The 12,925-nt window shown below is 51.6% G+C and overlaps 1 protein-coding gene across 3 annotated transcripts in view; it reads right to left on the minus strand.

Moving 5' to 3' along the window:
* Window positions 1-12,925, minus strand: part of VDR (vitamin D receptor) — a 56,551-nt gene that overhangs the window by 21,200 nt on the left and 22,426 nt on the right. For all 3 annotated transcript variants that reach the window (XM_067696325.1, XM_067696323.1, XM_067696324.1), the window contains 2 exons: window positions 10,954-11,101; window positions 477-607 (listed from right to left, as the gene is read on the minus strand). In XM_067696325.1, the coding sequence (XP_067552426.1) occupies window positions 477-607; window positions 10,954-11,099 (277 nt within the window). In that variant the 5' untranslated portion in view covers window positions 11,100-11,101. The remainder of the gene's footprint in view (window positions 1-476; window positions 608-10,953; window positions 11,102-12,925) is intronic.

Below are 12,925 nucleotides of genomic sequence, written 5' to 3' on the forward strand. Positions count from 1 at the left end.
CAGCAGCCCTCTCTCCCAAAGTCCAAAGTACCCTGGGGTCCTTAACCCTCATCCTTTCCCCCAAGGTCCTGGAAAGAGGCTGCTGTAAGAATGGCGATGACGTCTTAGAGGAAGACAAACCTGGGGGGGCTCATGTAGGCAGTGCCCTGCCTGTCCCTCCTCACAGGCCTCGCACAGGACGGGCCCTTCCTGGGCCTCAGGACACACACACACACACACACACACACACACACACACACACACACACACATCCTAAAAAGGCTGGCAGGACTCTTTGGGCCTTTGATCTTGGAGTTCCAGCCACCCTGCCTGATGCTGCTGGTCCCACTCATGCCCGGACTCCCGACTCAGGCCTCAAATGCCGGCAGCTACAGAGGAAGGGCAAGAGGACATTGCTGGCCAAACCTGCATAAACGGCAGCCACCTTCCCCCTGACCGCGCCCTCGCCCCGCCCAGGCCCCGCCCCTGAAACTCACACTCCTTCATCATGCCGATGTCCACACAGCGCTTGAGCCGGCAGGCCTGGCAGTGGCGGCGGTTGTCCTTGGTGATGCGGCAGTCTCCATTGAAGGGACAGGTGAACAGTGCCTTCCGCTTCATGCTCCGTCTGCGGAGAGAGCACAGACCCTCGGCTGGGTCACCTGCTTCCCAGCCCCTCGGCTCTGCCCTGTGGGAGAGTGGCCTGAGAGGGCTGTGATCAGGAGACCTGCCAATGCCCCCCCCACCCCCCACCCCGGGGCTCTATGTCTCCCAAGGAGGATGGCGGCCCAGCCCAGTCATTTCCTATTCTGCCCCCATCATTGGTTTTACTTACCTTTACAGTACTCTCCTCCTCCCTTTCTTTCTTTTTTTTTCTCCCTTTCTTTTTATTACACAGGAAATGTGAGTGAATTAGCTAGCAAAAAAAAACCATTTTAATACTGAAATCTGTAGAGTTGCCCTCACTGCCTTTAGTGCATTCATGAGAGGCGATGAAGCTGGTCTCAGCTTTATCTCTTTAAGTCTTCTAGAGTCAGAGATCTGTGACTCGAGCATCCCCGGTTCAGGGACAGACATGTGCACAGGTGCACAGAGAAGGGAGAAAGGGCCCAAACCATAGCTTCAGACACCCAGACGAGCTGCCCAGCAGGAGAAGCAGCCACAGGAGCAGGTGGGTGCCTCGAGGTCTGGCCTCGGCTTTCGGAAAGGTAGAGGAAGTTAAAGAGTTCTGTAAGAACAGAAAACTACCGAAGAGCTCTTAGCTCTCAGTTGGCACCCCCCGCTCCACCCCACAGCCTATGTAAACTTGTGTGTGTGTGTGTGCACACGTGTGCGTGCGCACAGGCATGCCTGCAAGCCCAAAGGCTCATTTTCCTAATTCCGGCTTTCTCCCCTGCTCCCAGCCACGGCACATGGGACGCTCATGAGGCTGCGTAAAGGACAGCTCCCCAGAGGCTTCTCAGCATCTGTATCCTGGAGGTTCCTCTTACTCTCGCCAGCCCCAGCAAGGGGAGGCCCCGCTTTTTCTGCCCCAGGACAGGGGCCAGGATTTAGCTGGGGGAAGATGGTGGCAGAATCACTTTCTCTGTGAGCAGCAGCATCTTTCAAGGAGCTGTGGAGGTGCCCAAGCCTTAGAAGCCAAGGTCCGGGCTCGACCCTTTCCCTCTCCTGGAGATAAGCTACTGATGTCGTCTTCTCCAGTTGTCATATACTAGTTATGTTTTTGGTGAAAAAATGACTTATTGTTCACATTCACTGGAACACATATGATTTAGGACAAACACGTTCATCAGTTGACATGGACATACGGGGACCAAACCAACTTGACCCATGGGAGAGGGGAGAAGAGACTAGAGGAACAGGAAGTCATAGATAGTCAGACTCTAAGACCCTTAGGGCACCCCTCATTTTATGGATAGGACCCCTGAGGTGAAGAGGCTTACTTGAGGCGATTTAGCAAAGAGTTGAGGCTCCCAAGTTAGGACCTCAGGAATGTGAGGCTTAGCTTTTAGCTTCCTGGATTGGACATACCGTTTCATACCCAGAAACTCAAGGAGCTCGATGAAGCTGAGCTCACAGGCGAACGGCTTCAGGCAGCTGGCCCTTGAGCACAGCTCAAGGCAAAGGACACCCAGTGGTCTGGGAAGCAGGTGCTCTTGGCTTTGGATCTCGGCCCTGGTACCCTCCCATCACAACCCTCACACCCAAGGGGTCACCAGCAGACTGGGCAATACGGGGAGGTGGAGGAGTGCTAGCTATTTGGGTGGTTTAGCCCCCAGTCCAGCCCACTGAAGGCCGTGTCCTGCCCCTGCAGTGACTCCTCAGGGAGAGACTGTATCCCAGGCTCTTGCCTATGGAAACAGAAAGCCTTTTTTCCTTGTGCTTCCATACGTTTACCGCAGCTTCCCAGAGGAACAGAAGAACATAGAAGCACCTTGGTTAACCTGAAATGAGATACTGTCATCACCGCAGGGCACATCGATCTGTTCCCGGACATGAGATTGGCTCCCCTTTTACTCCCTTCTCTCCTTCCCACTTGAGGTGCCACCTGTTATACCCCAAATGCTCGGGCCCCAGAATGCCCATAATTCTCTAACCCTACTCAAGGACCAGAAGTTTCTAATTAGAGCAAACTCTCATTTCCTTTTTTTTTTTTTTTAAACAACCACACATTTAGCCTGGGGGCTGAGCTGAGGGGCTGCTCTGTCCTCCTACCCACTGTCTTGTCTGGCTCAGAGGTCACCCTGTTCATTCTCTAGGGCCGCGGGCACCAAGGAGAACACACATCACGGCACCTCTAGACACATGAGCCAAAGCCTCTCACATCCCTGCGCTGGGGGCTGAGAGCTTCCCGAGGCCCCAGGATGGGGGGGCCCCAGTGTCCTTTCGAGGCCCGTCTCTCCTTCCTCAGGCTCTACGGGGCCTGCCCCTTGCCCCTCACCAGTGCGCACCTCCCCCAACTGCAAATTTGCTTGGAAAAAGATTTTGAAACTTCACTCTCTTTCTCTTATCTTTCTCATATTGTAAATCTGAAGCCTACCCCAGGCTTCCACACACAGGAGAGTGGAAGATAGCTGCTCAGCCCAACTTTGTCTGACAGCAGTGGATTCCAGAGAGGCTGGGGTGGGAACCCAGAGGATGCAGAGCTGGGTTAAAAGAAAATACTGGGGGAGGGGGACCAGTGTCCTTGCTTTCAACCTTATATTAGGAGTATGAAGCCCAACAGGATTGAGATTGAAAGAGGAGGAGGACCAAGACCATGACAAGGAGGGAGAGATGGAGAGAAAGGAGGTGGTGGAAGGGGGAGAGAAGAAAGGAGGGAAGGAGGGAGGGAGGGAGAGACAGGGGGAGAGAGAAAGGGACAGAGACAGAGAGGGAAGGATGGAAGGAAGGAAAGGAGAAAGAGAGGGAGGGAGGGAGGAAGAAAGATGTTAGAAATTCTACTGGCCAGGCTCACAGCAGCGCTCAGACGGGTGGTAAGAATGCAGCCTGTGGTTTTCACCCGTTGCCACACCTTGTCCTGAAGCCCACCAGCCCTGTACTGTGCACATTATTTGAGGAAAGCGGAAAGCAGCCTATCAACATATGGAGCTCTGAAGTTACTATTACGAGAGCAAACAGTAGCCAGCTCTTCCGTGGCTCCTCTACAGACAGAATCAGAGGCAAGTGCTGGACAGTGGCTGGGAAGAAGGAGGCTGCACATCACGGACAGCGTCGTCATGCTCTGGGGTGTGGGGTCAGCCTTTGGGGCAGGGAAAGCTCTCTCACCAACTCCAGCAGTCAGACCCAGGCCCTTCCCGGAGCCTGGGCTCTGGGGCCAGCCTTTCTGGCTTGTCTGGCCCAGCATGGCTGTTTGGCAGGACACAGTTTCCCTGGTCTCTGAAGCCCAGTTCTTCCACGTTCTCCCGCCTTCTAAGGGCACTGGCACACATGTGGCTGTCAGCTAGCCTCTGCCCACGAGGACGTAGGGCAGCCAGACTGGCCAGGCCTGGCTCTGTGCTTTGTCCTGAAGATCCACGCCCTGCCCTACCTTCCTCCTGACACTAATGGTCTGGGAGCTGGTTTGGTTTTGAGAAACAGGAGCCTTGGGTTTCCAAGGGAGCCCATTTCCTCAGCAGCGCTCTCAGCCTGGACCCTGTCATTTTCTGGATGGTTGGCAATTATACCCCAGCTCAGGAAGGGGGGGTGGTTAGGGGTGGTGCAACCAGGCTAAATATAGACGCAGTTTCTAGAAAGCCAGGGTGAGAAAGGACATTGACGGATTCCTGCACCAGAGACCGACTCATCAAAACATGAGACAAGCAGCTCACAAAAGCATCGAGAGCCTGGGGCCAGGGTCTCGGGCCTGGGACAGGAGGGTCCTTTTTCAGTAGGTAACCCCTGACAGCAGAGACACACCTTGTAAAACCCAAAACTGGGGCCAAATACTAGCTCTGAGCTTTGTCTCCACTGCAGCTCTAGTGTCACAGAAATCCCAGAGCCCAGTCGGGATGCAGATGTCTTACAGAGCTCCTGATATGAAAGGCCTGCCTGTGTGGTCTGATAATGAGACCCACTGGGCACATTTGTGTGTGATGACATCAAGGGGTTCTCAGCAGGTGGGTTAAAAAAGAAAAACCAACTTTAAGGGAAGGTAGGTTAGCACTGGTAAAGAGCACAGGCCTCTTTGTGGAGGGCAATTTGGCAATACAGGCATACATTGAGACATCGCAGGTTTGGTTCCAGACCCCCGCAATAAAGCCAATATCGCAATAGAGCATGTCACGCAAATTTTTGGTTTCCCGGTGCATATAAAAGTGATGTTTACACGATATTGTGATCTATTAAGTGTGTAGTAGCATTACATCTACAAAAACAACGAATACACTTTAATTAAAAAAGACTTTATCATTAAAAACTGTTAATTATCATCTGACAATGCAGGGTTGCCACAAACCTTCAATTTGTAAAAAACACAGTATCTGCAAAGGTATGCCTGTATCTACCAATATATAAAGTGCACAGAACCTTTCACACAGTAAAGCCACTTCCAGGAATTCATCCTGTGGGTAGGGACCTGAGAGTTGGGTTGAGAAGGAGACTTATTTTTCACTTATGTTCCCTTTTGAACTGTCTACATCTTTTTTAAAAAAACCATTCACAGGCATTACTTAACCAGACAAAAAACAAAAACAAAAAACCCCACCCTTTATAGCTATTTTAAAAATTTAAATGAAACACAGACTTTGGTTAGATGGATCTGTTTGGGTTTAAACTCTAATGTACAACCTTGCATAAGTTACTTAATCTCCCCATGCCCATGCCTCAGTTTCCACATCTGTAAAATGGAAACAACCCTACAGAGCGGGTTGCTGTAAGGATTAAATAAAGGAAGCAGGATCTGGTACAAAGTAAGCACTAAATAAAGGGAAAGGAGAGAAGCTGGCAGGGAGGGGCAGTGGGAGCTGAAGGGTGGCCGAAGAAAGCAGTGAGAATCCGAGACCCTGGAAGCAAAGAGCACATCTCACACCAACGCCTGGGGTGCCTGGTGTGGGGCTCTGCAGGCAGAGAAACTCGAAACGTACCGTTGCTTCATGTGTTGTTGCACCTGATGTCTAGACCCACAGTCTTTGTGTGAGTTACAGCGAGCAATATCCAGTTTCTCAGAGCACCAACCAGGTCTCACAGAGTCCTTGACTGACATGAAGGTCTCTAGAGCCCCCGGACCAGCCCTTCCTTTCTCATACCTGATATTTAACTCCCGTTTGGGGACCTTTAATCAGAGACCCTTGCTGACACACAAAGTCACACGTGTTCCAGGTTCCACGATAGCGGAGAGGAAAGGACTGTCTGTTCTCAGAAACTCAGACACTACAAAGGGACAGTGATAATAGGTACCACTTATTGAGAGCCTTCTCTGCCAGTACTTTACATATTCTCTCCCATGCTCTCAACAACCTATTAGGATAGGTATTATCCCTATTTTACAGGTGGTACAAAAAGGCAATGGAAAGCTAAACAATTTGCTTAATGTCACACAGCTAAAAAGTGTAAAAGCTGAGATTAGAATCAAGATCTGTTTGATTCCAAAGCCTCTGATATTCTTACATGATATGGTCCTTATCACGAATCCACCATATCTCAGTCCAAGCCAGAGCAGCCGTCAAAAGTACGCCCTCCAAAGTCCACGAGCAGGAAGCAGGGGCTGCTTGAAGGACTTCTGTAGGACACAGAAGCCACTGGGATAGAGGCAGGATCTGAGGTGGGCGGGTTGGAAGTAGGGGATAGCATATGGCCATCCTCTCCACTGGCACCTCTACTGCCATCGCACGGAGAGGATTCCCAGTGTGTGTCGAGAGGGAATTCACACCAGTGAGCCCTGAGGAGAGTGCTGGCTTCCTAAGGAAATAAAACACTGACCAGAAAGAGATGTGCCCTCTCCCTCATGTCCACGTAGCTGCCTTTCTTTCTTTTTTTTTTTTTTTGCGGTACGTGGGCCTCTCACTGCTGTGGCCTCTCCCGTTGCGGAGCACAGGCTCCGGACGCGCAGGCTCAGTGGCCATGGCTCATGGGCCCCGCCGCTCCGCGGCATGTGGGATCCTCCCGGACCAGGGCACGAACCCGTGTCCCCTGCATCGGCAGGCGGACTCCCAACCACTGCGCCACCAGGGAAGCCCAGCTGCCTTTCTTGACACCTCCAGTGGCGTTCCCTCTCCAGCTACTCTGGCCTCCTCCCCCGAAGCTTCCAAACATCACTCATAGCTGATCCACAGCTGACCCCCTCATTCTCTTCCGTTCACATCTTTGAGCAGCTATGGAGAGAGGCCAGATGCCAGCTGGCCTGGACAAAGTTCTCTCCAGCAACACCAACCTCTTGGTGACTCATTCACTGTGCCCACAGAACGCCCCAAACGACCACCCCTCCCCTCTCTATTTACTCTACTGCCTTTTAGCACTTTGAGTCGCTGGACACCTGCCCCGTTGCTCTGCTCCCTTCACAGCACAGCTCCTGCAAATATTGTCAGGATGAACTTCCTGAAAGCCAGAACACTCCTCACGTTCCTGGATCCTCACCAGCCTGTGCTCCCCAAGGCCCGTCATCAACAAGGTCCCTGAGAACCTTGGGGCTCACAAACAAGAAGGCATTTCTCCACACTGTCTTTGTTGGCTTGGTACTTGCTGCACATGTCAGCTTCACGGTGTCCTGAGGAGGAGGGAGACGACGCACAGAGGCGAGCAGTGATCTGTTTCTCAACCTTGCCTTCCAAGTCCACCTCTTAAACGTCGCCAGTATTCTTCATTCTCTTCATCAAAAGGGTCTTTCTGATTTTTCTTCTCTGTCCTTTACACCTTTCCCTTATATCAAGATCTGGACAAAGCCATTCATGATCAGAAATTCATCCACATCCATAGATCATCACTATATATATATGTGTGTGTGAGGAACTGGCCGGCAATAGTCTCTAATGTCTGACCATGGATCAACAGAACTGACCAACCCCCATAATCACACTTCGGTTTGATTATGAGTCTTGGGCCTGCTGGAATGACCAGAGCTCTACCTTCTAGAGCGGTTTAGCTTGACTTAGAAGTCAACCAAACACGAAATGGTCAAATGGGCTTATACCCCAGGGCTTAGAAAATAGCCAGTGACCCAACACCAGAGTAATGCTCTTGCCTTGAGAACTGCTACCGTAGGGTTGAGTGAGCTCCTTGAGAGCAAGGACTTGTGTTATCTTTGTGTTCTCAAGGATGTGGTACCCGACACAGAGAAGTACCTCCCACTGACAGAGGCCTTCCTTCCCAGGATCAGGATTTCACAAACAGATACAAGTGACAATGGAATTCTCAAACAACTATTTGAAATAGACTAAAGTGGAAGAATATCAAACAGAATTTGTATGAAGCAAAGGAGGAGAAGTAGGGGAAGGGAGGGGAAAGAAGAGAAGACATTACATATAGACAGTCTATTCTTGTTATTTGAGGTAGCTATGTTCTATCAAGCAAATATTGAACCATCAGCAAATATTGAACCATCGCTCCTAAGAGAACACGGGTTAGGTTCCTGAGAGCTTCTGGTCACAACGTTTTCATCAATCCCTCAGTACATAACTTTGTTTCATGTGTGTTATCTGTTTAAAGGCACCTCATTTAATACATATTGTTGATTCATTAATGTTGAACTCACAGCCAACAGCACTATAGCCCACGTCTGAACAAAGCTTGTCTAACACGTCTTTTCTCTGCGAGGCAACTTGTAGCTTTCCTGTGCTTAGGAACACTGGACAGAATTTCAGCACCAGGCTTGGGTGCCATCTTGAACGGTGAAATCACCACCAGGTACAAAAATGCAAAAAGGGTGGCACTAAATAGACCAAGAAAAAGACACTTGTTTACAGCGTGAGAGCCAAGGCAGAGGCAGGATGTCTTGCGTGGCCTCAGCTGGGAACATGCGCATCGGGAGACTCGAAGTTTTCTCCACTCTGCACGTGTCCACAAATGAGCACAGAAGGGCTGCAAGTATTGATTTGGGGACTACAAGTAAATTTTAGCAGGTAGTCAAATTTGCAGATACGGACTCCACAGACAGTGAAGATCAACGGTGCGTGCATGCGTGTGTGCGTGTATTTATAAAACAAAATTCAAGCCAAACAACAGAGGTGTTGGCTTTTCAGAAAGTGCAGCCTGGCTCAGTCATCAAGGCAGAGATAGTGAAGATACAAGGTAGACCGAGGACAGGGTAACAAGATAAAAGCAGCCTGCTGCCGGTAATGCTAGGCCTTGCAGGAGGGGGTGTGGCCAGCAGCCAGCAGCAGAACTCTGAGGCATCTCAGAGAGAGGGGCTAAGGCTGGGTTACGGTAGCATAATGTGCCCGCGTGCAGCGAGCCACACTGCTGGTCCGTGGTGCCCTGGAGGTGCAAACCTGCCGTCCCTGTCCTTTTGGCATCACCTGGCTCTGGACATGAGGGAGACTGTCCTCCCTCCACTCGGATGCCTAATGGGTCTGTCCCAAGGATTCACCGCCTAGTGGTGTGTCTGAGGGCAGCAAGCCCAGATGCACAGGGGTCAGAGCTACTCTAGTGAGGAACTCCCACATGTCATAGTCCAATAAGCAGCCACCTAAGAGTCCCATCTCTCAGAGCAGAACCCCAGTGGGTGGTGACCTGGAAAGAGAGGGGATTTGGGGTGGGGTCCCTGAATCAACCAAACAGCCCTGAGAGCAGCTGGAGACGTTTGGGTTACAGACTGACGAGATATGACCTTTGTCTGGGTCTCCATGTCCCTAGCTCCTAGTCCAGTGCTCGGATCACAGTTGCTCATTAAAATCTGGGAGGCAGTGTGTGAAAGAGAAAACAAAAGGAGGGTGGATGGCTGGAGAGACTTCTGTTTATTAGGACAAGGTTCCACAAAGGACATCAGTATTGACCCATCAGGCTCAAATATGTATATATTTCTACTGTGCTTTGTTTCTCAAAACACCTTTGTATATGTTATTTCATTAATCCTCCGTTTATTCTATATACTAGAGGGGTCGGGGTAACTGAAACATAGAGAAGTCGAGAGATTTGAGCAAAGACAGACAATTAATTAACGGCACGGTAGCACTACAGCCCACACATTTCTGCCTGGTTTTAAGATGCGAAACAGGCCCTGAAGCGAGCACCCAGACCCCTTCTCCATTTTCACTCTGAAGGCAGCTCCCCCATCCCCAGGCCCTGGCAGCAAAGGGTCCAGGTGGCACCTGGGACACAAGGCCTGGGCTCGGGAAGGCCCACCCTGCAGAAAGCACGGGCTTCAGACCAGAGGAACAAGAGTCGTGGCAACAGGACCTGGAACCAGCGACGCTGCCGGTCTGGTTCCCGAGCTGAGTAGGCAACCAGTGCCAGGCCACACAGGCAGTTAGCACCCGCAGAAGCCCTACCCGTGGCCCAGCGGTTGCTCAAGGCAGTGAAACTCCAGGCCTGCCAGCTCCCGAGACAGAGGGCAGGTGAGTCGGGAGCCTGTATATATAGAGCCCGGGGGTCCCCGAGCTGGAGGAGAGCACCGCAGACATCCTGAGGCCTCTGATTCGCTCTGCCCTCAACGCCCGTTCAGGGAAATGGGAGTCCTTGTTCTAGACTTGATTGACTTTCCTCTCTTTGATGGCTAAAGCCTTGCCCTTAGTTTTACTCACCTCCAACAAGACTATTATACAGAAGCTCTTTGTTGGTCACCTTCTTGCCGGCTTCTCTCCCCCTCTCTCTCTTTCTCTCTCTTCAAAATATGCCAGATGCCAATTTCTCATGGTTCACAATCCCATCCTGTAATTCGTCACTTCCCTATCCTCCCTCCCTGGTTCCGGATGGGAACAGCCTTTGTCTAGCCTTTCTGGTACTTTCCCACACTGTTTACACTGGTAATGCTGGGCTCACACGAGGAGAGAGAAGGCTGCTGATAGAGAAACTGGCCCTGACCAAACAGGAATGCCTGTGCTTCCTGAGGTTGGCTTTCCAACCTGGGACAAGCAAGCCGTGGACGCAGATCTGGGCACAGATCAACTATGGAGGTCAAATCAGGGATGCAGTTTCCCTTGTTCCAGGGAATGGTTTGATTTTTATGGGGGGTGGGGAGAGGCAATCTCTGAGGCCAAGTTCTTGGGCCTCCCCAAGGCCATGCCGGCCTCTTGGATTAGGAAGCTGTGATCATCAACTGATAGGAGGTTTGCTCCGGGAGGACAGACATGTGAGTCGGTGCAGGGGGCTGCGGGGTAAAGGGGTAATGGAAGGATGGGGACCTACATGCCACCTCAGGAAAGCAGTTTCAGAGAGAGTCACAGGACGAGCTGGAGCTGAGGGCAGAGGAGGAAGAAGACAGCCTCGAGACACTATCGCCCCCGGGGGCTGTGAGAGCTGGCATGTTCCCGGGCCTGGTAGGGAAGGAGACGCGGAAAACGCAGGGTCTCTTCCTGGGAAACCCCGTTGCTCTCCTCCCCGTCGCCCTTGGGGAGGACTTACCTGAAGAAGCCTTTGCAGCCTTCGCAGGTCATAGCGTTGAAATGGAAGCCAGTGGCTCGGTCTCCGCACACACCGCAGATCCGGGGCACGTGCCGGTCGAAGTCGCCGGGGTCAGGTAAGGAAGCGCCGGCTGCCATCGCCTCCATCCCTGTAAGGACAGCAGGCAGGGGTGAGACAGTGCCAGGGCCGGCTGGCGGCCCCTCCGCCAGGAGCTCAGCAAAGCTGGGCAGCTCCCCGGGGCCCAGGCCGGAGCAGGATTCTTTGGTGCCCTCCCTTAGTGGCTCTCGGTCCCCAGCTCACCCTCCTGACACTGCGCCAGCCTCGAGCAGAAGGTGGGCTCCTAACCCGGTTCGGAGCAAACCTGTGGAGGGGCGCTGCAGTGATGCTCACGGCGTGGCCTGGAACCAAGGTGCCAGGGAGCAGAGTCTGCGCCTGCAGCCTACAGGCTGGGCTACTTTGGGTGAGATGTTCAGCCTCTTTGCACCCCACTGCCCTCATCTGAAGAGTGTGTTTTTCTTCACCGGGTGTGAGGAAGGATTTTGCGAATGAACATACGCACACCACTGGTCTCAGCTCCACCTCAGCAGCGGACCTGCCGCAGGTCAGAGGCCTCTCTTGCCTAGTGTCCCCTCCAGGAGGGACGAGGGCCCTCCAACAGCCTCCAACGCAGAGGGAAACCCTCAGCCCCCCTTTCCTTCAGGGCGAGGGGAAGAGGATAGACTACATGCCCAAATCAGACCCTATCGTGTCAGGCCCTCACCGCCCTGCAGCTCAGGATGGACAGGACTTGTGCTCCTGCGGTCCTGGTGCCAAATTCATCAGTCTTTTTCTCTCCCTTTTTTTCCAATATCAATTCAACACATTGTTCTGAACGTCCTTCTGAGTAATGTGAATCATACACAGTGAACTAATTTTGTTTTCAGAGATGGCTTGTATAAATAGGCATTATCTAGAGATGGATGTCACACTTGAAGAAAGCGGGGAAAGAGATAGAGGGAACAAAATATATAGCTTTGGGAGATCCTTCTCAGGAAGCAGCTGACAGGTCTTCCTTTGGGCAAACTGGGGCCTTGGTTTCCTGCTGCCTCTGACCCCCACTGCTGTCAGCTCAGAGCTGCTTCTGGGGTCCCTCCTGCCTCCCTGAAATAGTTTCAGACCCTGCTGCCTCCCAGTTTTATCTGAGTCCTCACATGGGTTGTTACAGGTTTAAGTGCCTTGGCTCCAGGGCAGGAGGGTCCCTCAGGACAGAAGAAAAACAAGAGAGAAAGCCAGTGGTGAGGAGAGAAGCACCCTAACCCCTCCTACCCTGGCGCCATGTCCTCCCACTTAAGTGGGAGAGGCAGCTTCCAGGGGCCCTTGGGAAGCTCCAAGCTTCTTTCCAATGACTAGGCTCTCAACCTGAGCTGAGGTTTGGCACATCCATGCCTGGTAAGGTCTTATTTCAGTCCATCTTCATCTCACCCCAATGAGGCAAGTACTATTATTATCACTTGATCTCCAAATGAGGCCCAGAGAAGCCCAAACATTGAGGTTTTCTAGCAACTATAATTACAAAGCGCACAAAACAAATACTTAATTTTACAAAAAGAAAAATCTCCCCAAGAGCTTCAAGCCAAACAAAGGAAGCTGGACAGATAAGGACAGGTATTGTCAGTCCTGCAGGGGCAGAGGGGCCCTGATCACAGACAGATGTATTGGATTCCCTAACCTTCTCTTTCAGCTCTTCTTTTCCTGGGAACTTTAAAGTAATAATAGTGACCCTGTTGCCCATCCCTATCACAGCTAGGTTGATACTTGTTAAACGATAACGTTTATATATATACACATGCAGAGACAGAGAGAGAAACACTTTAAAAAAAAAAAAGAACAAAGGAATGATTAACAGAAACTTTTGAGGGAGTAAGATTGGGGAGGGCATGCAGAGGCATTATGCAGTAACCATATTCCATTTCTCTGACTGGTCGGTATACAG

Source organism: Pseudorca crassidens, chromosome 11, assembly GCF_039906515.1.
Source record: "Pseudorca crassidens isolate mPseCra1 chromosome 11, mPseCra1.hap1, whole genome shotgun sequence".
NCBI lineage: Eukaryota > Metazoa > Chordata > Mammalia > Artiodactyla > Delphinidae > Pseudorca > Pseudorca crassidens.